The 26,389-nt window shown below is 40.7% G+C and overlaps 1 protein-coding gene across 1 annotated transcript in view; it reads right to left on the minus strand.

The window, feature by feature from the left end:
* Positions 1–370: 370 nt before the first annotated feature.
* The window catches only part of LHFPL6 (LHFPL tetraspan subfamily member 6), a 272,648-nt gene continuing 246,629 nt past the window's right edge, over positions 371–26,389 (minus strand). The window contains exon 4 of the mRNA XM_017854155.1: positions 371–1,545. Within this exon, the coding sequence (XP_017709644.1) occupies positions 1,427–1,545 (119 nt within the window). The 3' untranslated portion in view covers positions 371–1,426. The remainder of the gene's footprint in view (positions 1,546–26,389) is intronic.

Raw genomic sequence — 26,389 nt, forward strand, 5'->3', positions numbered from 1 at the left:
CACCTCCTGAACCACAATCTAGCTCTTGTTGCCCTAAATCACATCTGAATACCACCCATATTCTCAAACTTAATACAAAACAGACCTGCAGTTCTTCTCTCCTCAGAATTTGGTTATGACTGAAATGTAATAAGCAGGAAGTTAGAATTCTGGTTGCAAAGAATTCATGTTGAAAGCAGAAACTGTCTTACTCATTTTTAATACACTTGTGCCTAGAACAATGCCTTGTTGGATGATTAGTGAGTGAATTAATAAGAGGCCTTAAAAGAGAAAAGGAAATTTTACAAGACTATAGTAGTTGAAGAACTACATGGAAGAAATTAAGGAGGCAAATCCAATAACTAAATTAACACTCCATGACTCATCTAGCTATTGATCAAAGAGAGAATTTATTCACAGAGATTTTCAAATACAAACAAAATAGCACTTTTAAATTTTTTACAAAATGAATATAGAAATAAATGTGGTACAGCACAGTACAATAATGGACAAAAGAAAACACGATCCAATGACTGGAAAATGTCTCTCGTTATTCTCATATCTTCGGCTGAATTCTCTCCTACAGTGGACAGAAAGGTGCCCCTTTTCTTCATAAGACTATCACAGCAGAAGCTACTCAGAGAAATATTGCATATTGTTGAATAACATGGAAATACAAAGGCTTAACTCTAAAGGTCTGCATAAACACTGAAAATATGTTGAGGAACTAAATTAGAGTTTATGCAGGGTATACAAAATACTGATAGTTTGGCTTATTGGTCCATTTATTGGGTTTAATATATGCTTTATAAAGTGATAATACTGTATTTTAAATGTATATTAAAAAGAAAACAGAGGAGAAATGCACCACTAAACCTCCCGTAAAGTCTGTGCGATGATCCACGTTTGTGCATGGGCGTGTGTGAGGATGCATATGTCTGTATGTGCTTGTGTGCTTTCGGGAGTGCCGTGACCTACAGGGAACATTTTTGGGGGTACCCTGCTTCCCAGCATAACACTGTTTCTACTAGCCCTTTGGATTTTCTGAGTCCTCACCTAAAACAAAACAAAACAAAAAAAACCTAAAACCCAAACCCTTGTTTGCATATATAGATTTGGGGTGTGTGTGTGTGTGTGTGTGTGTGTGTGTGTGTGTGTGTGTTGTATATTAACAATACTCTGTGGAATAGAACCACCCAATGCCCTGCAATATTTTTAGGCTTTGGTCCATTTTTCTCCATCATTCTACACTCTCCTTTTTTTCCTCCCACAAATCTCCTATAATCCTTCCTTCCTATATCATGTTCCTGATTTTATCGGGTTTCATTTTATTAGCATTGTATTGGATTAGAACTACTATTCCACCTTTTGAAGGTAGGTGGATGTTTTGACCTCTCCAAGCCCGTTCGGCCCGTCTTCTCCTCTGTCTGCTCTTGGTGGCTCCATCTCAGTATGGGTAGTGCTTCTGTTTCTTGCCTGAAAAGCAAGCCAGCCATGTGCACAGCAGCATGGCGGCAGTGGCACCTGCTCCCGTGCAGTAGTAGGCCCAGCCGATTTCACACTTCCCTAGGGACAAAGGAAAGGGAAAGAAGAAAGACACAGATGAGGATGATTTTGCAGCAGGCCTTCTTATTATTGCTTCCAGTGTGTGGGTTCTGAAACACCCATTAGGAATATGGTATCCTCGCTTAAATGGAATCATAACGTGCTGAAAGTTATCTTGCCAGTGAAGAAAGCAAGAATGGCTGGGTGCATTTCAGAAGGGTCTCAATGTCTACCTCTCACACTGGCGAAGAGAAGTCTAGTCTCCTCCACCAATATCCACACCCTGGTCAAAAAAAGAGAAGAAGAGCAGCAACCAGGATATGAGATGAAGGAGTTAATTCTAACTGACATCGCCCAAGCTCACCTGCATAACAAAGTACTTTAGGGAAAAAATCTAAATGTTGATGCAATCCTTCTGCAAAAGGGCCACTTTGAGGAGGCAACCCATTTGAAGGATAATGGCTGATGCTAAGGTGAATACTGCTATGTATGTGGAATCCTCAAGTGACTTACTCTCTACTGTTTGAATCAGAAAACAAAAATTCCCAGATTCTTCTGGGATCAACACTCACCTTGAAGATAAAGTGTCATTTATTTTTTATTTATTTATTTATTTATTTTTATTAAAGTATCATTTAAATGAAAATATAATGACAAGTGTCCAAATGGGTCCTGATTTCTCAGAGTTAGATTAGCCTTAATAGTCATAACACACCCAAAATATTAAAAAATAATAAGTAGATTTATTTATCTATATTGTCTTTGTCAATTCTTTTATCAACATCGTAAGGTGGAGTACCAGCTCAACATGGTTGACAAAAATGCTCCTCAGCATTTAAAGAAGTTGGTGACTTACCCATAGTAATATGCTTATAATTTGGAATAAAGTGAGCCAGGACTCAAACCCGGGTTCCAGATCCCAAGAATAGGCTGGCGTCCCCAGATACCCTATTTGGGTTAATGGAATGGGTTTTTGCATTCATTAGCTTTTTCTTTCTTAATGACATCCAAGTTACTCTTTTTGTGTGCACAGTAAAGAAGGCCTCTATATCTTATACTGGACACTGTACTTTCTGCTTCAATTCTAATTCATTTTTCAGCCGGTCTTACCATCTTATCAGACGATGCTCGAACAGCAACCATGTTCCTCCTTTTGGTTCTTGTTTTGCATTACATTAGATACAAACATAAACAGCAAGACATTTGGATTTCACAGTCACTGAACATAAAAGCCACAGACTGAAAATCACGGGGCCAGCTGCAGTGGCTCATGCCTGTAATCCCAGAACTTTGGGAGGCCAAGGCGGGTGGATTACCTGAGGTCAGGAGTTCGAAACCAGCCTGATCAACGTGATGAACTCCCGTCTCTACTAAAAATACAAAAATTAGCCAGGTGAGGTGGTGGGCACCTGTAATCCCAACTACTCAGGAGGCTGAGGCAAGAGAATCACTTGAACCCAGGAGGCGGAGGTCACAGTGAGCCGAGATCGCACCAGTGCACTCCAGCCTGGGCGACAGAGCGAGAATCCGTCTCAAAAAAAAAAAAAAAAAGAGAAAATCACATCCCTTCTTTTCACAAGCAGTCTGCAGGAAAACAGCCTGTTGCTTGGCAAGAGTGACACCATCTTGAAGCGAAACCTCAATGAAGACCAGCGTTTGACTCCTGCATACCGAGGTGTTCCCATAGTGTAGATAACCCCCCATAAAGAAACAATGCCTATGGCATAGATAACCTTTCATAAAGATGTTTATTTCATCTCCCTAGAGGTCACAAGTTTTGGCAAGAAAGTATGAGATGTGACCAGCTGCACGTATCTGTACCCTAGAAGCTTGCTATGTAAAGGCTGCTTTCTGGAGGGCGGGTGCAAAGATCCACCATCTTGCAGCTGCCTAAGACATGGCTTCTGTTCGTAAGTCCCTATTAAATGCTTTTTTTCTGAGAAACTGGACTTGTCAGCCTCTTTCCTCACCTCTTTTCTCAGCCTCTCAGCCTATGGGGCTGGGTTTGCATAGACCTGCTCACCGTGGAACATAGCCACTTTTACCTTGTTCATTTGTGAAAAATTAATAACTTCCCTGCTGAAAATTACCAAGACTGTTAGGTATAAGGTGCAGTTAAACTTTGGATCTTCACTGGACATTTACTGGAGAAGTAGTTAGCATGTGCCCCATACACAGATAAAAAGGCAAGGCAAGATAGAGCTAAGGGAGTTACTGGCTTGTGGTCACCATGAGTCAACAGCAGCAAAATCTGATCAAGAGCCTCCACATCCTGAAAGTTCTTAGGCCATTACCTAAGCACACAGACATCAAGCTATGTTGTTCAGTCCTCAACCTAGGTGTCATCCCTGATTTCTCCCTTTCCACATCCAATGAATAATTAAAAAATAGCAAATGTGTTTTGATTACCATTTTCTCAAGACTGTCATGAAGCTTTACATGGAGTAAACATTAATGCTTTAATTCTCATAGGAACACAATGTGGCAAGTACATGAGTATCATTCTCATCTTTCAGAAGGGAAGACTGAGGCCAAGGCAAGTTTAATAACCTGCTCCAGGACTTCTGCTTAATAAGTAGCAAGTCCTCTGCCACTCTCGCCCATATCTATCCTGTATCCTTTCCCTTCTCCAATGCCCGCATCATCCCCCAGGCAGTCTGGTCTGCTGTCATTGCTTTCTTGTCTCCCTGATTCTTCTTATATCATCACCAACAGCAAGGTAGGCAGCTGTCTTTTAAAAAATCAACCAGATCAAGCCACGCTCTTACTTAAAACCCTGTAATGACCCAGCATTTTGGGAGGCCATGGTGGGTGGATCACTTGAGGTCAGGAGTTCAAGACCAGCCTGGCCAACATGGTGAAACCCCATCTCTACCAAAAATACAAAAATTAGCCAGGCGAATTCGATCAAGAGCCTCCACATCTTAAAAGCTCTTAGGCCATTACGTAAGCACACAGACATCAAGCACACAGAGTAAATTAGTGCAAGTGGCCCACACATAAGAATCAGTTGAACCCGGGAGGCAGAGGTTGCAGTGAGCCAAGATTGCGCCACTGCACTCGAGCCTGGATGGCAGAATAAAACTCTGGCTCGAAAAAAAAAGAAAAGAAAAGGAAAAAAAAAGTCCCTTTAATGAATTCTCAAAAATCAATGTCCTTCCTATAGCCTATGAGGGCTTAAATGTCTGCTGACCTCTCACACCTCATGACCACTCTCTCCTGTGTCTTATCTCTGGCCACAGTGATCACTTTTTCTGGAGCACATCAGCCTTGTTGCTGACATGAGAGCTTCACACTTATGACTCCTTGCACCCAGAAATTCTACTTCTAGATCATGGAAATGCCAGGCCTATGACAAGCACCTAATAAATAACTGTTGAATGAAAGGCAAGGTAAAAGAAAAGTAGAAAGGAAGCAAAGCAGGCAGGCAGCTAATACCTGAAAAACAGTAAATCTAGTATTTTATTTTAAAAGTAACTCTTGTCCTGTTTTGGCACTGAAATTTTGGAGAGAACTTCCCAAACCAAGTGTGTATTTCCGGTCTCATAGCGAGTGTGTTAAATTGAACAGGGTAACAGATTCTGAAAGATCGCCTCTCCACCTCTGGGTAGGTCTCACTGGCACAATGACCTCCATTAATACTGATAGAATACGCATTTTTCACGGGTAACCGAGTCCTCCTTCACAGGTCAGATTTGCTGACAACCATGAACTAATGTGGTTGTGAGTCTTGGGAATAATCTCCAATTTGAATTATTCTTTAGCTGGATTAAATACATCTAGGAGGGGGAATTAATGGGTAGAGAAGAGATGACCACTAGTTTAGAACATTTCAAAGAGTCGGCAAAATTTGTGGTCCATCTATTTAGCACTGGGCTCATAACACAGAACACAATCAATTGTTCATTATTAATAATGTATTGCCCTATACATAGTTCCATAACCTAACATGAAAAGTAGAGTATATAATTCTTTATTAATTATTTGGCACTTAAGAAAAAGTTGCTGAGGCTAGTTATTTGAAAACAGTGTATGTGACAGTAGACATATTTATTAAACAAAGATGGAAAAAGAAGCTAGTAAAGGATTGGCTATCAGAGGGTAATGAGAGAGAGGATAATATTGGTTTTGCTTTTGTTTTTGGCAGAGAAGTCAATAAAATAGCAGAAGTTTAAGCTTCAGCATCTCGTAAGTGGCAGGGGAGCTACAGCCAATGCTGTAGATTCTCCAGCCAGTTCCTCTGTGTCCCTTTGCTGGTTCTGGACTCTCAATCTCCAGCTTCCTGTTTGCTCCTAACAGCTTATATTTGCAACGCTCTTCAGAGGACCCATGAGTGACTGGCATTACTCTGTCCCAGCTCTTTGACAGCTGAAGTGCCCCCTGGTGTGACCCACTGCCAGCGATGGACTTGTACTGGAGTGTGCACACCTGGCTTTCTTCCCTCCAGGTGGCACAAAGTCTGCAGTGTAATGATAATGAATGTTCCCAGCACTGTGAGTTCAGGCTGAGGCTGAGCCCTCAGATGACAAACTGCACCCTGCTGGGCGTTTACTCCTTCCCCACCTTGCTTTTCCACTTCCCCACTGGCTTTTCCTTGGCACATTTCCTCAATCACTTGAACACAAATCCTCATCTCAGGATCCACTCTGGGGAACCAGATCTAAGACAGGAGTGAATGAACAAAGACTTTCTTGCTTTTCTTTATCAAGGGATCTGTAAGTTTCTACCATTGTCAGAAACTAAACCACCCCACCCACCTACCCAAGCCCTGCTGTCACCTGAAAGAGGCAGAGCAGAGCTTTCAGCACCAGCTGGCTCCGGCTCTCACCACACTACCCTCTTCCTAGGGCAAATCCAATTTCTTGTCTTGCTCAGGTGTAATTGTAATTTCTAGTCATTGTTATCTGGATCCATTCTTGTTTATGTCACAAAACAGATAGTTAATGTATCAGGCTAAATATCTACCAGATGAAAACTGGCAGGAAATTAAGTAAAGATCTTTAAGGAGTGTACCATAATAGCAGAAAAATGTTTGAGGATATAAGAAAATATGGCCATCAATCAGATATATATGCAAGTTTGTGTGTATGATTTACAAAATTTGGGATTAAAATTCAACAGCCGGTTAAGGTCCGAAATGAGCTATTAATGTTCAATGTGATTTACAAGAAAGAGAGTCCTTCATTTAAGACATGAAGGCTTTTCATTTACTAAGCAATTTTAAAATAATTATTAAATCAAAAGTGGTTTAATATGAATTTGTTTAATAGTGTCACAAATTATACTGAGATATAGCCAACCAATCAAAGTAGCCTCAAAAAATATACAAAAGTACATATGCATACATGTCTTTTGAGGAAAAATGGTCAAGATCAGTCTAGTTAGAGTAAGGTGTATCAATAGAATTTAAGCAAATCTGAAAAAATACTGTCATTCAACCCTGATTCTTGATTTTCTTCTTCCCTCCCTTTTCCCTTTCCTCGCTCCCTCTCTCAATTTATTCACTGATTCAACAAACATTCAGTGAGTGCCAGCTCCAACTATGAATGAATCACTGGGTACTGGGAGCTTGTTGGGAATAATATAGATATAATTCCTGCTATCAAGAAGCTTATTGTCTAGTCAAGGAAATAAGCATTAAGCAATACTGAGACATTTATTTACTGATAATTGTGATACGTGCTTTGTAGAAAAAATCCAGGATGCGAAGGCAGCATATTGCAAGTGATCTATGTAGTGTGGTCAGGTCAGTGAAAGAGAAGCTTAAATTAGAAGTGAGATCTAAGCCAAGACCTGCAGATGTTCAGGAGTGAGTCAAGCGTGAATGTGGGGGGCCAGGGAACAGTATGCTTGGAGTGAGGGGATGGGAAATGTAATGGAGAAATGCAGACAGATTTGGGTCTTGCTAAAGTATTGCTCAAGTAAGAGATGGATCCCATTTTGGGTGTAAAGCAAGGGATGGGTTGAGGTATGACCACCTCTAGAGTTCGAGAGCTTGAAGCCTGAAAATTCCCTCTTTGAAATTGTCATTTGTATTGTTGGATAGGAACAGTCACAAATAAATTGTAAGCTCCTGCTACCTGTTTTGGTGTGTTATAGAAGCTGGAGATGCAGCAGGGAACAATACAGAGTCTTTGGTCTCATGAAGCTTACTTTCCAGTTCATATCACTCACATCGGCTGTATTATTCTGAAGCATTCCTTGTATATTACACACATGTTTTGTAGAACTTCAGTTTAATGAAATAAACCAGATACAACAGGATTTTTTTTTCATAAAACTATAAATGTGAAAGCAAAACATCCAGAATTCTGTGAGAGATTAAGGGTTTACCAGGCACAGGCTTGTCACTTTGAACTTCTCCAAAGAAAAAAGAAAACAGATTTTCTCTCTGAGCATGATCCTGTTGTTAAAACCTGTGTGCTCAATAACAAGAAATTAGCAACATGTTTTACAGTCATAGAAAAAAACTGTTTCTGCATACTTTTCATGAGTGGTAATGAAACTAAATAAAACCAGGAAATACAGGACCATTCTTCCATGGCCTCTCTGCCCATGTCATGGCAATAAATGCTTGTTATTATAATGCAAACAGAAAGCATTTTTCCAGAGGGCAAGTTTTGTCTGTGATCCTTTCAGGAAATTAGAGAAGCAAATCTGTTTAAACTTTCCCTTTTGCTCTCCGTAATGCTCCATCAAACAGGACTCCAAGCTTGCTTGGTTGGCAAATTGCTGCTTTCAACAATGGGGAATACTATTCTTGACAGATAAAATAGAGGTTAACGGGACAGAAAGCAGCATACCATAGCCACCTGCCAAGTCGATAGAAAAAGACTGTGGCGGAATTCCAGGGCAGCCCCAGAGTAGAGATGGGGTGGGGAGGGTTGTTGCTGATTTCTTAGGGTGGCTCAAATTAGTTTTTAGTATAGCTTTTGGAAGTGATGGAGACAGAAAGAGAGGTACAAAGAATCCAGTCTTATTACATACAACAATGGCATTCCGGAGATCTTTTCATCTTTTAAGGACACTGGAGTTTAACCTCTGCCTTTTCATTAATGTGTTCAATTAACATTTTGGAGCCTACCAAGTGTGACTGTCTGCTTGTTTCAATGTTCTATTCGGGCACTCAGTACGATGACCAGATCACAGTAACCGATACACATTTGTGGCATGAATGGATATCAGATATTATACTTGTGCTAAGAATAGAGATACAGAATTAATAGTCCTATAACAGCTGTCATATATAGATGGCGAGTGAAAGGTTACAAGTTATGAAGGGGTCTCTCCTTTAATAATTTTTGTCTTGGATCCTTGGTCTGTTTATACTTTCCAACATTACTCTCACTTTGAAGATGCAGAAACTGAAGGATAAGTAACTTACCCAGTATCTCAAATAAATAACAAAGCTTGAACTTGGAACTTGGGTCAAACTGATTACAGAGTTTTTTCCTGTGCTCAGATCATGTATAAAAAAGATCTTAATCAAATGCATTTTTCTCACTTGTTAAATAGTACTTGTCTTGGCATGTATACGCCCAAGAAAAAAATAAAACATATTTTACCTTACCCCTTCAATTTGCCAGTCTTCTTAGAAGACTACATGCTGTTAAAGTGAACTAAATACGGCCTAAGAATAACTCTGTACTTCTATATTTGAAACCTTGTGGACGAACTGTAACCTAGCTTAATAGGCAGACAAGAATGAAACCTAACTTAAGTGTGTGCACCCGTAATAACTGCTGAGTCTTGGCCAATCCCAGCAGCCATAGTTCAACCACTCATATACTGCTGAATGTTCAAACTGTATTGAAATAAAGCAAACACCAAACTGTAGCCAATCCAGTTGCTTCTGTACCCCACTTCTGATTTTTGTACGTCATGTTCCTTTTTTGTCTATAAATTTGTGCCGACCATGAGGCACCCCTGTAGTCTCTCTGAATCTGTTGTGATTCGGGGGGCTGCCTCATTTGTGAATTGTTCATTGCTCAACTAAACTCCTTTAAATTCAATTCAGCCAGAGTTTTTCTTTGAACAATGCCCATGTTCAATGAGTATAGTTTCAATTACTAAAGGTCTGCACCTTGCAAAGACTTGACAGCTCCAATTCCTGAGGCAATGAAACCACACTTGGCACCTTTGGCAATGCATCTTCAAGGATGTGGGACTGTGATGTCTAATATAAATTTGCTTGAGGAACAGATAACTGATGCTCCCTGCAGGAGAAACTGGCTCTAGAAATGGTCCCAAACTGAGTGCTTTTGACCCTACCTTGACTCTGTCTGAGCCTTAGCTGATGAAGGGCTTCAACTCCTGGGTACACTTTAGTTCCCCTCCAGAGCTGCTGTCTGCCTGTGAACCCTCAGAAGTTTGGCTGGTGCCACCATATCATCCTAACTTTCACCCAGAGACTCCACAGTAGCGCCCTCCACTGTTCACTGTATTGCTCTGGAAAGCGCAGCACAGGACACTAACTCAGGCAGTTCCTGCCCTCTGACTGCATGCCATAAACCTCCATGTTTATAGTGCCTCCATGTTTATAGTGCCTCCATGTTTATAGTGCCTTTCCTTGAACTTGAGCTCCATGGGATCCCCATTTACTTCTCTTTCCCCACAAGGTCACTGCTGAGCACTCAGAATGCCTTGTAGCCATAGTGCCTGAGTCAGGATATGATAAGCTGACTGGCTTCATTTATCCAGGCAGCATATCTTTTATCTGTGATATTTTAAAATTTTTAACATGTTAATATTTAAATGTAGAGTTTAGGTAAAAAAGCAGTAGGCATATTAGATTGTATCCTTGTTGCTTGTATCCTTGTGTGTATAAAGATATATATATATATATATATATTTCTTAGACAGAGTCTCGCTGTGTCTCCCAGGCTGGAGTGCAATGGCGCTCACTGCAACCTCTGCCTCCTCCTGTGTTCAAGGTATTCTCCTGCCTCAGCCTCCTAAGTAGCTGGGATTACAGGTGTGCACCACCATGCCCAGCTGATTTTTGTATTTTTAGTAGAGACAGGGTTTCACCATGTTGGCCTGGCTGGTCTCAAACTCCTGACCTCAGATGATCCACCTGCCTCGGCCTCTCAAAGTGCTGAGATTACAGGCATGAGCCACCATGCCTGGTCCTAAAAAAAAACTTTTAATGAGACAAGCAGTAAAAATGATATGTCATATGCCTGTAAAGAGAAGACCACCTAAACTTGGTTGGTGGGCAGAAAACGCAGAAGTAAAACGACTGAGAGAAGAATGTTTGTGGGGCGTGGCTCTTTTTAAAAGCTCCTTTACAGCTGGGTGCGGTGGCTCACACCTGTAATCCCAGCACTTTGGGAGACTGAGGTGGGTGGATCACGAGGTCAGGAGATCAAGAACATCCTGGCTAACACGGTGAAACCCAGTCTCTACTAAAAAAAAAAAAAAAAAAAAAATTAGCCAGGCCTGGTGGCACGTGCCTGTAATCCCAGTTACTTGGGAGGCTGAGGCAGGAGAATCTCTTGAACCCGGGAGGCAGAGGTTGCAGTGAGCCGAGATTGTGCCACCAAACTCCAGCCTGGGCAACAGAGCGAGACTCCATCTCAACACACAAACAAACAAATACACAAACAAAACTCCTTTGCTTGTTTCTTTATGTCTGTTTATTACAGAAAGTATAAACTTGTATTGATTGTCAGGGCTGTCCTGTACACAACTCCAAGGCGTCTATTTATTTTGCATTCTATGGGCTTCCTAATGGATGTGCCCTGGGGGTGCGGTGCTGCACACACGCATATAATGGGAATAGCGCTCCCTGCATAGTATTCCCCAAAAGAATAGGTGGTGAGAAGGTGTGTGTAATGGTAGAATCTCCCAAATCCCATGCATTGAGTCTATTTTCAAAATATCCCAGGAGGCCATCTTGATGCCTCCTAAGTCACCACAGCAGCACTGCAGTGGGTGGGACCAGTATTTCCCCTTAAGAACTGCAGCTCTCCACTGCTGCTGTGAATGCACTGAAATACGAAAGAAGTGTGCCACAGAGTAAGAGCCTATCTGCCAGCCCTTACATTTATGCACCATCCACTGGATTGTAGCCTGAATTACACCACCAAACAAAAATTCTTTCACCACGCATCACTGCTGAAGAACAGGAATCTAGCCACAAATAAAGATCCTGCACAGAACCTTGGGCCTCTGAAAGCACCCAGAAATGAAGCCAATTGACTATACATGACATACACCCCATTCAAACCCTCAGAAAAATAAAGAATATAAAAACAAAAAGCCCCACCCAAGCAACAGCAATTTCAGAAAGATTAAAGAATACCAGCCCTCTTGGATGAAAAATAATCAGGCAAGAACTCTGGCAATTCAGAAAATCAGAGGGTCTCCTTACTTCCAAATGATTGTACTAGCTCTCCAGCAGTGGTTGCTAACCAGATTGAAATGGCTCAAATAACAGACACAGAATTCAGAATATGGATGGGAAAGAAGTTCAACAAGATTCAGCAGAAAGTTAAAATCCAACCCAAGGAAACCAGTAAAATAATCCAAGAGATGAAAGAAGACATGGCCATTTTAAGAAAGAACCAAACTGAACTTGTGAAATTGAAAAATTTACTACACGAATTTCATAACACAGTTGCAAGCATTAATAACAGAATAGACCAAGCTGAGGAAAGAATCTCAGAGCTCAAAGACCAGTCTGATGAATCAACTCATTCAGGCAAAGATAAAGAAAAATGAATGAAAAAGAATGAACAAAACCATGGAGAAATAGGGGACTATGTAAAGAGGTCAAACCTACCACTCACTGGCATTCCTGAGAAAGAAGGAGACAGGGTAACCAATTTGGAAAACATAGTTGAGGATACAGTCTATGAAAATTTCCACAATCTCATTAGGGAGGTCGACATTCAAATTCAAAAAGTTCTAAGAACCCCAGCAAGGTGCCATACTAGATGCATACTGATCAGACTCTCCAAGGTTGACATGAAAGAAAAAAAATCTTAAAGGCCATTACACAAAAGGGTCAGGTCACTTACAAAGGGAGCCTCATCAGCCTAACAGCAGATTTCTTAGCAGAAAACTTACAACCCAGGAGAGATTAGGGGCCTATTTTCAGTATCCTTAAAGAAAACAAATTTCAACCAAGAATTTCATATCCAGCCAAACTAAGCTTCAAAAGCAAAGGAGACATAAAATCCTTTTTAGTGAAGCAAATGCTAAAGAAATTCATTACCATCAGACCAGATGTCCTTCCTCTAAACATGGAAATGAAAGAGTGGTACCTGCTACCACAAAAACACACTTAAGTACCTAGCACACATATCCTATAAAATAATCACACAATCAAGTATAAAACAACCAGCTAACAACATGAGGACATGATCAAAACCTCACATATCAATATAAACCTTGAATGTAAATGGTACAAACGCCCCACTTAGAAGGTACGGAGTGGCAAGTTGGGTAAAACAAATAAGACCCAGCCATCTGCTGTCTTCAAGAGACCCATCTCACATGTAATAACCACCCTGGGCTCAAAGTGAAGGGAGGAAGAAAGATGTATTTTGCAAATGGAAAACAAAAAAGAGCAGGGGTCACTAGTCTCATATCCAATAAAACAGACTTCAAACCAACCACAGTGAACAAGGACAAGGAAGGGCATTACATAATGATAAAGGGTTCAATTCAACAAGAAGACTTAACTATCCTAAGTATATAAACACCCAACATTAGAGCACCTAGATTCATAGAAGAAGCACTTGTAAACCCATGAAAAGATTTAGACGGCCACACAAAAATAGTGGGGGATTTCAAGATCCCACTGACAGTGTTAGGCAGATCATTAAGGCAGAAAACCAAAAAAGAAATTCTGTTTTTAAACTCAACATAACCAATTAGACCTAACAGAAACCTACAAAATACTCCACTTAATACACATTATTTTCATCTGCGTAAGGAACATATGCTAAGACTGACCACATGTTCAGTGATAAAGCAAGTCTCAATAAATTTTTAAAAAGTAAAATCATACCAACTATATTATCTGACCACACTGAAATAAAAATAGAAATTGATACCATGAAGATCTCTCAAAACCACATAATTACAGGAAAATTAACTTACTCCTGAATAACTTTTGCATAAACAATGAAATTAAGGCAGAAATTTAAAAAATTCATTGAAATCAATGAAAACAGAGACACAACGTAACAAAATATCTGAGATGCAGCAAAAGAAGTGTTGAGAGGACACATTATAGCATGAAATGCCTACATCAAGAAGTTAGAAAGATCTCAAATTAATAATCTAACATCATATCTGTGGGACCAGAAAAACAAGAACAAACTAACGCCAAAGCAAACATAAGAAAACAAATAAATCACAGCAGAACTAAACAAAATTGAGATGTAAAAATTTAAACAAAAGATCAATCAAACCAAAACTTGGTTCTTTGGAAGGATAAACACGATTGATAGACTGCTAGCTAGGTTAACAAAGAAAAGGGGAAAGGATCCAAAAGAGCACAACGAGAACTGACAAAGGGACATTATAACCAATCCCACAGAAATACGAAAGACCCTCACAAACTATTATGAACATCTCTGTGCACACACAGTCAGTAATCTAGAGGAAATAGGTAAATTCCTGGAAACATACAACTTCTCAAGATTAAAGAAGGAAGAAATTGAATCCTGAACAGACCAATAATGAGTTCTGAAATTGAATCGGTAACTTAAAAAGCTACCAATCAGGCTGGGCATGGTGGCTTGTACCTGTAATTCCAGCAGTTTGGAAGGCCAAGGCTGGCAGATCACTTGAGCTCAGAAGTTCGAGACCAGCTTGGGCAACATGGTGAAACCCCGTCTCTCTTAAAAAATGTAAAAAGTAGCTGGGTGTGGTTGCATGAACCTATAGTCCCAACTACTCAGGAGGCTGAGGTGAGAGGATGGCTTGAACCTGGGAGGTGGAGGTAGCAGTGAGCTGAGATGGTGCCACTGCACTCCAGCCTATTCCTATGTTGAATAGGAGTGGGCTCCCTAGCCAGAGCAACCAGGCAAGAGAAAGAAACAAACGGCATCCAAATAAGAAAAGTAGAAGTCAAACTATCTCTCTTTGCTGGTGATATGATTCTATACCTAGAAAACCCTTAAGACTCTGTCAAAAGCTTCCTGGTACTCATCAATTACTTCAGTAAAAGGTCAGGATACAAAGTCAATGCACAAAAATCAGTAGCATTTTTATACACCAATCATATTCAAGTTGAGAGCCACATCAAGAATGAAATCTCATTTACAACAGCCACAAAAAGAATAAAATACCTAGGAATACATATAACCAAGAAGTGAAAGATTCCTACAAAAAGAACTACAAAATACTGTTGAAAGAAATCATAGATGACATAAGCACATAGAAAAACATTCCATGCTCATAAATTGGAAAAATCAATATCATTAAAATAACCATACTGCTCAAAGCAATCTACCAACTTTGTAGGTTGGTAGATACTGCTCAAAGCAACCTATCAACTACCAGCATCGTTGTTCACAGAATTAGAAAAAAAATTCTAAAATTCATACAGAATCAAAAAAGAGCCTGAATAACCAAAGCAATCCTAAGCAAAAAGAATAAAGCTGGAGGCATCACATTACCTGACTTCAACTATACAACAAATTTGCAAAAACCAAAACAGCATGGTACTGGCACAAAAACAGACACATAGACCAATGGAACAGAATAGAGAAACCAGAAATAAAACTGCACACCTACAACTATCTTTGGCAAAGTCAACAAAAGTAAGCAATGGGGAAACGATTCCCTATTTGATAAATGGTGCTGGTATAACTGGCTATCCATATGCAGAGGAATAAAAGTGGACACCCTCCTTATACCATATGTACAAATTTACTTGAGAGATTAAAGATTTAAATGTAAGACCTCAAACTATAAAAATTCTAGATGAAAACCTAGTGAACACCCTTTCAACACAGGTGTGGGTAAAGAATTTATGACTAAGTCCTCAAAAACAACTGTAATAAAAAAAAATCAACAAGCGGGACCTAATTGAACTAAAGAGGTTTTGCATAACAAGAGAAACGATCAATGGAGTAAACAGACAACCTACAGAATGGGAGAAAATATTCACAAACTATGCATCTGACAAAGGCCTAATATCCAGAATCTATAAGAAACTTAACGCAATAAGGTAAAAGCAAATAACCACATTAATAAGTAGGCAAAGGACATGAACTGATAATTCTCACAAGAAGATATACAGGCAGCCAACAAACATGTGACAGAAAAAATGCTCGTCATCACTAATCATCAGAAAATTCAAGTCAAAACCACAAGATACCATCTCACACCAGTCAGAATGACTTTTGTTAAAAAGTGAAAACATAGGCCAGGCGCAGTGGCTCACGCCTGTAATCCCAGCACTTTGGGAGGCTGAGGCGGGTGGATCACAAGGTCAGGAGTTCAAGACCAGCCTGGCCAACATGGTGAAACCCTGTCTCTACTAAAAATACAAAATTATCAGGGCAGGCACCTGTAATCCCAGCTACTTGGGAGGCTGAGGCAGGAGAATCACTTGAACCCGGGAGGCAGAGGTTGCAGTGAGCCGAGATTACACAACTGCACTCCAGCCTGGGTGACAGAGCGAGACTCTGTTTCCAAAACAAAACAAAAAACCTAAAAACATAACAGGTGTTGGCAGGACTGTGAAGAAAAGGGAAATTACACACTGCTGGTGGAAATGTAAATTAGTTCAGATTTGAGGGCAAAAATCTGTGGACAGCAGTCTGGAGATTTCTCAAAGAACTAAGAGTTGAACTACCATTCAACTCAGCAATCTCACTGCTAGGTATATGCCCAAAATAAAAGAAATTGTTCTACCTAGAAGACACATGCACCTGTATGATCACTGCAGCACTATTCACAACAGCAAAGGCACGTGCCCATCCATGGTGGATTGGGTAAAGAAAATGTACAAATACACCATGGAATACTACATGGCCATTAAAAAATATCAAGATAAAGGCCATTTTCCTAAGCAAAGTAATGCAGAAACAGAAAAGCAAATACCGCATGTTCTCATTTATAAATGGGGGCAAAATACTGGGCAAACATGTACATAAAGATGGGAACAATAGATACTGGCGAATACAAGGAGGAGGAGGTAGGACAAGGGTTGAAAATCTACCTGTTGGTAGATGGGTTGGGTACTATGTTCACTTGTTGGGTGACAGATTCAATCATACTCCAAACCTCTGCATCACGCAGTATACCTCTGTAACAAACCTGCACATGTACCCCCAGAACCTAAAATAAACATTGAGAAAGAAAAAAACCTGCAGCTCTGCTCTCTAATGTGACTCTAACACACAAGGCTCTTTTGACCTGTTCTGTTATTTATTATCAGATTTAGAGGACCGAATGGTAGGATTTGGACTCTCTTAATGGATGACACCTTGCCCCAAAGCACACAGTGTGCCTCAATGTATGATGTTCTAGCTTAGCGTATTGGAGCCACTTCAACAAAAAGAGAAGACAAGACTTTTTTTTTTTTGAGACGGAGTCTTGCTCTGTCGCCCAGGCTGGAGTGCAGTGGCACTGCAAGCTCCGCCTCCCGGATTCACGCCATTCTCCTGCCTTAGCCTCCTGAGTAGCTGGGACTACAGGTGCCTGCCAACATACCCCACTAATGTTTTACATTTTTAGTAGAGACGGGGTTTCCCCGTGTTAGCCAGGATGGTCTTGATCTCCTGACCTCGTTATTCGCCCACCTCAGCCTCCCAAAGTGCTGGGATTACAGGCATGAGCCACCGCGCCCGGCCAAGACATTTTTTAAAAGACTCCCTTTATCTTTTTTGTTTGCCCTACTTTCTCCACAGAGCTAACCAGAAGATAAAACACAGATGTGTCCATCAGTAAGAACTGACACACTCAAGCTATGGCATTAAGCACTCTATAACCATGCATGTCAAAGGGAGCAGAGATTTATGCTCTAGAAAAGATAAGATGTGTATCTGCAAAGAGCTCATAACAGAGGAGCACTATGTCTAAGGAGATATGTTAGGGGGTGAATTTTGATCGGAAAATATATATCAGCCTTGTCAATTTTATGCAGTGTAGGTAAATCCATTCTGTAGCTGGAGTGGGAGGAGTAAGGAAAGAGCTCTACAGAGACAAGCATTAGAGGCAATGGTCAGGTGTTCAAACATCACGCTCAAATAGGAGCACATGTTAGATGGGCCTCAGATTGTCAGGGGACAAAAACAAAACAAAACAAACAAAAAAACCTTTCTGAATTACAAATACATTCTTTTATATTCAATGGTATAAGTTTCCCTTCTGGATTCCCACAAAAATTTTGCTAAAGAGCCATAGTTTTTATTTAATCTGTTGAGTCTCTCTTGACCCCCCCCCCAAAAAAAAATATTTTAGCTCCACTTTTGAGATAAGAGACTGTGGGCAAAAGAAAATAACAGGTTTGTGACCATTTATTAGTACCAGTTATTGTCCCCCAAAGAAATGGCGCTTTGTGACCATTTATTAGTACCAGTTATTGTCCCCCAAAGAAATGGCGCTGGCCATGATCAGCACAAGAATTTACCAGAAAATACCTATCTGAGATCTCATACTTGCACAGCTGCTCATATCTGTGAAAGGGCAGGACATACTGACCAGCAGCTAGGCTTGACACAAGGGTCAGCAGTGCTGAGCCCAAATTATACAGCAGAGGATGGAAGACATTGCTAGCCATCATTATTATTACTAATGCTGTCACTATTCATACTTTTCTGAAATCTTAACAATTTCTAACATCAGAGTGAAGTTAGTGAAGAAAGCAACTTGTTTTCTTTCAAATTTTGAGCCTCTGAAGATTTTTTTTTTTTTTTTTTTTTTTGAGACAGAGTCTCACTCTGTTGCCAGGCTGGAGTGCAGTGGCATGATATTGGCTCACTTTAACCTCCATCTCCCAAGTTCAAGTGATTCTCCTGCCTCAGCCTCCCGAGTAGCTGGGACTACAGGCACCCACCACTATACCGGGCTAATTTTTGTATTTTTAGTAGAGACGGGGTTTCACCATGTTGGCCAGGATGGTCTCGACCTCTTGACCTTGTGATCCACCCGCCTCAGCCTCCCAAAGTGCCGGGATTACAGGCTTGAGCCACCATGCCCAGCTCTCGAGGCTCTGAAGATTTTAAATATGCTTTGCATTTGTTATATTTTGCAAGTCAAAAACCATAAGCATAAAGAAAGCCCATGACAAACAATACCCAGCACAAGGAAATGAGTTCCATTTCTTTTATTAATAATTCTGTATGTAAAATATATCAGTATAAGATCTGTAGATTAGATAACAGCATTTTACCAATGTTAATTTCCTAATTTGGTAATTGTATTGCCAGATAAGAGAAGGTTATTGTTAGGAATTACTCACTTAAGCATCTAGGGTTGGGAGGACAGCATGTCTCAGAAGGAGGGAATAGGGCAGGAGGGAGGCCGGGACTGATAAAGCTGGCGTGATGAAATTAAACACTAAGGGAATCCAGGCGAAAGGAATATAGGACTTCTTTGTATTATTATGTAGCTTTTCTATGTATCTAAAATTACTCCAAAACCAGAATTACACAAATGTCAACACAAATTTGAATATATCTATGTGACATGGTTTGGATTTTTGTCCCTGCTCAAATCTCATGTCGAACTGTAATCCCCACTGTTGGAGGAGGGGCCTGGTGGAAGGTGACTGGATCATGGGGGGTGGGCTTCCCCTTGCTGTTCTCACGATAGTGAGTGAGTTGTCATGAGACCTGGTTGTTTAAAAGTGTGTAACACCTCCCCCTTTCTCTCTCTTCCTCCTGCTCCGGCCAGGTAAGATGTGCCTGGTTCCGTTTTGCCTTCTGCCATGACTGTAAGTTTCCTGAGGCCTCCCCAGCCATGCTTCCTCCACAGCCTGTGGAACCGTGCACCAATTAAACCTTTTTTCTTTATAAATTACCCAGTCTCAGGTAGCTCTTTAGAGCAGTGTGAGAACGGACTAATACAATGGGTGTATGTATATGTATAAGTATATACAAAATCAGTGGGGACTTTTGTCAGTTTAAGGAGCAAGAAATCAATAAACGTACTGACCATATGACATGCAAAATCAGACACCCACATAATGGCCATTTTTATTCTGTAATTTTCCTCATGAAAATACTCAATGACCCTCTTACACTCCATTTGCAGGTGTGGCTCTGTTAAGCACAGCACACAGTGAGGAGGCTCAGTTGGTTCCTGCCCTCTGGCCACAGCCCACCTAACACAAAACTTCATCCCATTCCTGCCAACCACACCCAACTGAGCAAACAATCTACAAATTGAATCAATTAAATAAAGATGACATCCCAGCATGAATCATACAATGTTCCTGTGAGATAATATAGGAGGTAGATGAGTGTGCAGGACCTGTGTCCAGCGGGGAAGGAACAGGGTATCATCCATCTTCTCCAGCAGGAGCTGCCTAGAGGACAAGGGCCACACATCGGGACACAGAGCCCATTTTCCTCCACAAAATTTCCCCAGCCTGGCAAGGTAAAGCAGTTATATATTCGATGTGGAAAACGGTATTTCCCACTGAAAAAAAGGGGTTTTTCCAGCTGATACGTTTGAAGGATTTTATACAAACAAAGCCTGTCTTCCACAGAGAAAGACTACAGGATTTCTTTGTGCAATCAAAGTCTTCCCCAGGCAGCTCCAGCTGTGAGTGCTGCTGGCAAGACAGGAAGGCAGAAGGGATGGGAGGCAGGGATTAGAGGAAAGGGATTAGACCTGAACAGGACAGAGCCTCTTTTAAATTCAAGCCTTGTCAAAAGCCAGTGCATCACCCCTCCATTTCTGCATCCCTTTGACTTTATCACCCAGAGCATCACAGCATCATGGATTCTAGAGACAGAGGGACCTAGCAGAAGGATCATTTAGGTCATGGGTTGGCAACCTTATTCTGAAAGAAGCCAGACAGTAAATATTGTAGTTCAAAAGCAAGCATGGTCACCAAATAAACAAATAAGCATGGCTGTGTTCCCATAAAATTGTATTTACAGAAACATGCAGACTAGATTTGGCCCATAGTTTGCCAACCTCTGATGTAAGCCATCTCCCGTACTTTCCCAAAGAGAACACTGCTGCCCAAGACACCGACAGGGCTTTCCCATGTCTCTTGAATGTGTTCTCTTCAGTAGCTGAGTCCTATTCTTTGTTTATAATTTGTAATTTCCTGGCTCCCAGTCTAAAGCAGGCTGGCGATGCTGGGTTATTCTTATCCAAAAATGCAGCCCTGACTCGTTGGGTACTTACACCACATAATTACCTTTTAGTTTCACATACCCAGAACAAAAAGCTATAAAGCTGTGGGAAAAAACCAACAAACTTTTTCATCAACAAACCGGGCCATTGGGATATATATATATATATTTACACTGGGACGTGTATTGCTTAACAATGGAGATACACTCTGCTGATGCATTATTAGGTGATTTTGTCATTGTGCAAACATCATAGAGTGTACTTACACAAACCTAGATGATATAGCCTACTCCATTACACAGCTCCATCCTCATCTGGTGGGTCCACCATCACACATGCGGTGCATCATTGACTGAAACATCATTATGTAGTATGTGACTCTACTTCATGTCAACATAAGTAAACTACTTGTGGAATCGAGACTGATATAAAACAAAAGGGGCAGGGTTACATGGCAGGGAAGAGAGTAGAGATGGGCCAATCACAGAAACCGGCCCTGGAAGATCTGAGAACTAGATGTCCAGGTGATGTTGCTGGGTATGGCTGCACAGGAACAAACGCCCTGCACTTCCCCTCTTATCTAGAGTCCTGTGGGGTTTGCCTTTCATACCACACCAAACCTAATTATTTTTCCTTCCATCAGATCCATCCAGGGTCTTTCCTCCTAAATTCCACTGAGTCAAGGCCCTGTGTCATCCCATCCTGAAATCCCAGTAGGAAGCACGTGCCATGGAAAGGGTGGCAGATGTTCTGCCTATTTAGCATTCCCCCAATGTGGAGAATGGCAAAAGAAACAGAAATATCCTGGCTCCTTCAGAAACATAACCACATTTCAGCTGGATGAGTGGAGCGGCTTCTGAATTCTTATGATCACACCAATAAAATGGACCTCTGTTCTGTGGCCTGGTGGATAGTTTTCTTTCTTTCCTATTCTTTTTTTTTTTTTTTTTAAATTAACTTTAAGTTCTGAGATACACACGCAGAACGTGCAGGTTTATTACATAGGTATACACGTGCCATGGTGGTTTGTTGTACCCTTCAACCCCCCACCCAATAGTTTTCTTAACATACACATTTGTGCCACTTACACACAAAAAATGGTTTACCCTTTGTCTTGTCTGGCCAGTTGAGTATCTGCTAGCACAGCTGCTATTAATCCTTGCTCCTTAGCACTGAATCCATCCTAAAAGTTTCCTTAGAGATAACGTACTGTTAAGATGATAAAGCAAACACGTTGGCTCAGTGTATAGTGGTGGTCTTTGTGTTCACACTGTGAACTGACACAGAATCTGATCTCCAGGTGGGGGTGGCTAAGATAACCAGTCGGGCTTTATTTAGTATATGGTGATAAAGATTATCCTTCAGTTTCTGTCTGTAGCTGCTATTTATAAAGGCTGGAAATACCTGAAATCCAGCTCCTGTGACTCACGGACTGCCCAGAAGAGAGTGTGCAAAGAACCAGTCTGTTTCTTATTGCTGCTCCTCCATGTGAACTATGGCTGCAGCCATTTTCCTATAACACCCACATGAAGAGGTGCTGCATGTCATCTTGATATGATGTATCTGCCCTCCCTGTCTCTACAGGTTATACTTCCATTGGCCACCAAGCAGTCTCTGAATATACTCTCTAGATACCCAGTTACATACCTAGAGAACCGGAACGGAACTGCAGCAAGCACTGCTTTGATGTTTGTTAGCTGCCCTCAATCTAAAAGGTTTTCCTTGATGATCCCTTTTTGCTTGTACAGTAGCTCTTGGGAATGAACCTCATTCAGTTTGGTCAAGTATAGCTTTGAGACTCTTTTTGGTAAATTACAATCTGTTGAAAAAGTGTGAGACATGGTAAGATACTCTTCCACAATCTCATTTCCAACTTATAATGAAAGCAAGTCTCAGAACAAATCCTCCTACACATACAGACACTAATTCAACAAATAGTCATCAAAAAGCAGGCACAAAACATCAAACTGACCTGGGATCTAGTTAAGTCCTAACTCTCTTTTTAGGTATTTGGACGACCAATTTCTTGGAAAAAACCACTAAGGAAAATGCAGCAAGATTCCATGGCAGGATTCTGTTCTCTTTGGCAACAACCAACCAGAAATCTTCCAAACCGGAGACTAGAAACTGAACACTTTAGGGATGATCAAGCTGTGGATACCATTCCCAAGAATAGTGAGGGCACAGATGGAATGCATCAGTAAGGCTGTACTGGGTATCAAAATACTAAAATATGTACCTGTTTGTAGGTAAACAGCCACTGCCCCAGATCCCCAAAACCTTTTCTTCCCTTGAAAACCCTAGGGAATCCTTGCCTCACATCCCAGAAACCAAAGAGCTAATGCCTGGCAATGGAGGCCCCCAGGGGAGCCTACCTCTGCATGTGGCCAGTACGTGTTTTAGCTCATGTTTTTTACAACCTATGGCACATTGATTATTAAATATTTTGAATATCACTTAGAGTGACAACACTGTGACTGGATGAATGCTTGAATTCTTTCAAGCAAAATTAGGGAATGTCTCTAACTACTTATGTGAATTCTACCAATCCACAATCTTGAGTATCTTTAATTTCACCAATGAAAGTCCATTTTTAATACTCATCATGCTATTTAATAAGATCTAATTCTACCCATAAAAGTCCATTTTGATCATTGCTGTGCTAATTAGTAAAGCTTCCAGTGTTAGTCAAGATATGAATAACAGAACCACTTGTACTAGCATCCATGAGTATCCAGTCTGTAGTATGTACTTGAGTTGCGGTTTCCCTTAAATAATATGCATATATCACTGTCTACGATGAAGTATTTTTCAAGGAACTATAGGCATTGTAACAGTAGTCTCAAGAACTGTGAAGGGTTTGATATTTTACTCTATTTGCAATGTAACAAGTTATACTATCACAAATTTTTGGATGCTGTCAAAAGATAGGAGACTCCTGGATCAGAGATAAAGGACTGTATTACTCACAGCACAGCAGGCAGCATGAGCTTCATGTTTATTATGTCCACTCCCCTTGTCACCCTCACCTCACAGGGGCTGACGCAAAACAGCCCAAGTGAATGCAGCAAACATAGTGGGTCTGTGTCACAGTTGAGGAACCCAAACGAAGGGAACTTGAATCTTTTATAATGGACTGCAATAAAATCTGCTCAATCTTTATTTACCCCAGAGAAAGGTATCATTTTTATTATAATGGACACTAAACACACCTGTCCTCTGCTCTACTTCCAAGACTGTTTACTATACAAACATCTTTGAAATGATAGTTCAGGATAGAGTGTCTCTGCTGACAAGTTGTGCTAAGACACAAGGGATCTGTGAAGAACCATCTCCAACAGCGGCACTAATGAAACTGGCTAAGATCCTAAGTGGAAGCATATTCAATTTTTCACAGATGTGATTTTGAATTAGAACTGGTGCATGGCATGGACATAAACATGGGAACAACAGATACAGGGCATCATTAGAGTGAGGCAAGAGGGAGAGGGGGAAGGGCTGAAAAACTACCTATGGGGTACTGTGTTCCCTACCTGGGTGATGGTATCAGTTGTACCCCAAACTTCAGTGTTACACAATATATCCATGTAATAATCCTGAACATGTACCCCCTGAATCTAAAATAAAATTGAAATAATAAAAAAGGCAAAATGTCATTAAAATAAAATGAACTGTTGTATGGGAGTACTTATTTGCATAATGCTTCTTGTAAGCAGAGGTGCATTTCTGTATAATATCCCTTAACAAATACTCTCGCAGATAATGAATCAAGTCAAAGGGGTTCAATTGTGTTCTGGCTTTCTGGGGGAATTTGAGGATTGTCGGGAGGTGAGGTCTAGAGTTCAGATCTCTAAGCTTTCCCATGTAAGACTTCCAAATGTTTTTTTACTATAGGTTCTAAGTCTTCAGGTGTCAGGAATCCATTTGAATAATAACAAAAAGCTATGAATACTCTCTCCAGAAAAAAGCACATGTCCAAAAGCCTATGAAAATTGCATAGCATTTCAGTAGGTTCTCAATTTCTCTGAAGCCTATTGATGGACTATGAACCACTTAATTGGTCTGGAGACCTTAAGTTAAAATCGATCCGAAGATCAAAGGTTACCATAACATTCAACTCTTCTACCAATTCATCAAAACATCCAGTTGCTAACCCAAAGTAGCTTACTTAGCGCCAGATATCCCAAAAAGTATTAATAACATCTCCACCTATCCAAAACATGACCCCAAATCAGGAGGTTAAAAACTACTAGCCAGAACATATAAACATCAATGCTTCAAAGATATAAAATCCAGCCGGGCATAGTGGCTCATGCCTGTAACCCCAACACTTTGGGAGGCCGAGGTGGGAGGGTCACTTGAGGCCAGGAGTTCCAGACCAGCCTGGCCATCATGGTGAACCCTGTCTCTACTAAGAATTATAAAAATTAGCCAGGCATTGTTGTGCATACCCGTAATCCGAACTATTTGGGAGGGTGAGGCAGGAGAATCACTTGAGCCCAGGAGGCAGAGGTTGCAGTAGGCGACAAGGAAAAAAAAAACAGGCCGGGCATGGTGGCTCATCCCTGTAACCTCAGCACTTTGGGAGGCCGAGGTGGGCAGATCACGAGGTCAAGAGTCGAGACTATCCTGACCAACGTGGTGAAACCCTGTCTGTACTAAAAATACAAAAATTAGCTGGGTGTGGTGGCGCACGCCTGTAGTCCCAGCTACTCAGGAGGCTGAGTCAGGAGAATCTCTTGCACCTGAAAGGTGGAGGTTGCAGTGAGCTGAGATCACGCCACTGCACTCCAGCGTGGTGACAGAGTGAGACTCCGTCTCAACAACAACAACTCGGGAGGCTGAGTCGGGAAACTCTCTTGAACCTGAAAGGCGGAGGCTGCAGTGAGCTGAGATCACGCCACTGCACTCCAGCGTGGTGACAGAGTGAGACTCCGTCTCAACAACAACAACAACAACAACAACAACATAAAAAAAGATACAAAATCCTCAGAAAAAAAGGACTGAAGATTGTTCCTTCATAGTATGATTTTAAAATGATTTATGATCTTTACAAAGGGCACAAATTAGAAGTGAGAGAATAAAGAGAGACAGGTATCAATAATGACTGCAATGAATAATCAATAACTGTGACATAAAACAATTGCACAGCAACAACAACAAAACCAGAAAGAACAAAAAAATTATTTCAGTCTTGATTTCTTAGTACAAGGGCAACAGCATTCTACAAATGTCCACAGCTCTCAGGAATGACTATCTGACAACAGAGCCACTAATGATAAAAAGGGGCTTCTTTATCTTTTATATTTTATATATTCTGGCTGAAATGATGGGAAAGAATATAATGGTTGAGAACATATAATACAAAAAATAATTAGAAACAGCTCAATTTCCTAAATGTCCTTAAGTACTTTACATTGAAAAGGCAAACTCAGGTACATATTTTTTTTCTTTTAAATTAATAAAAGGACAACATTGAAAATGAAGAATCTTTAGAAAAGAGACTAGCATATTCTCCCCAATAGTTTTGTAACCAGATCTCAAGAAATCTTATTTCCCACAGGTTTTCTAAGAGATTTCCTTT

The sequence above is a fragment of the Rhinopithecus bieti genome, unplaced genomic scaffold (assembly GCF_001698545.2).
Source record: "Rhinopithecus bieti isolate Rb0 unplaced genomic scaffold, ASM169854v2 scaffold_35538, whole genome shotgun sequence".
NCBI lineage: Eukaryota > Metazoa > Chordata > Mammalia > Primates > Cercopithecidae > Rhinopithecus > Rhinopithecus bieti.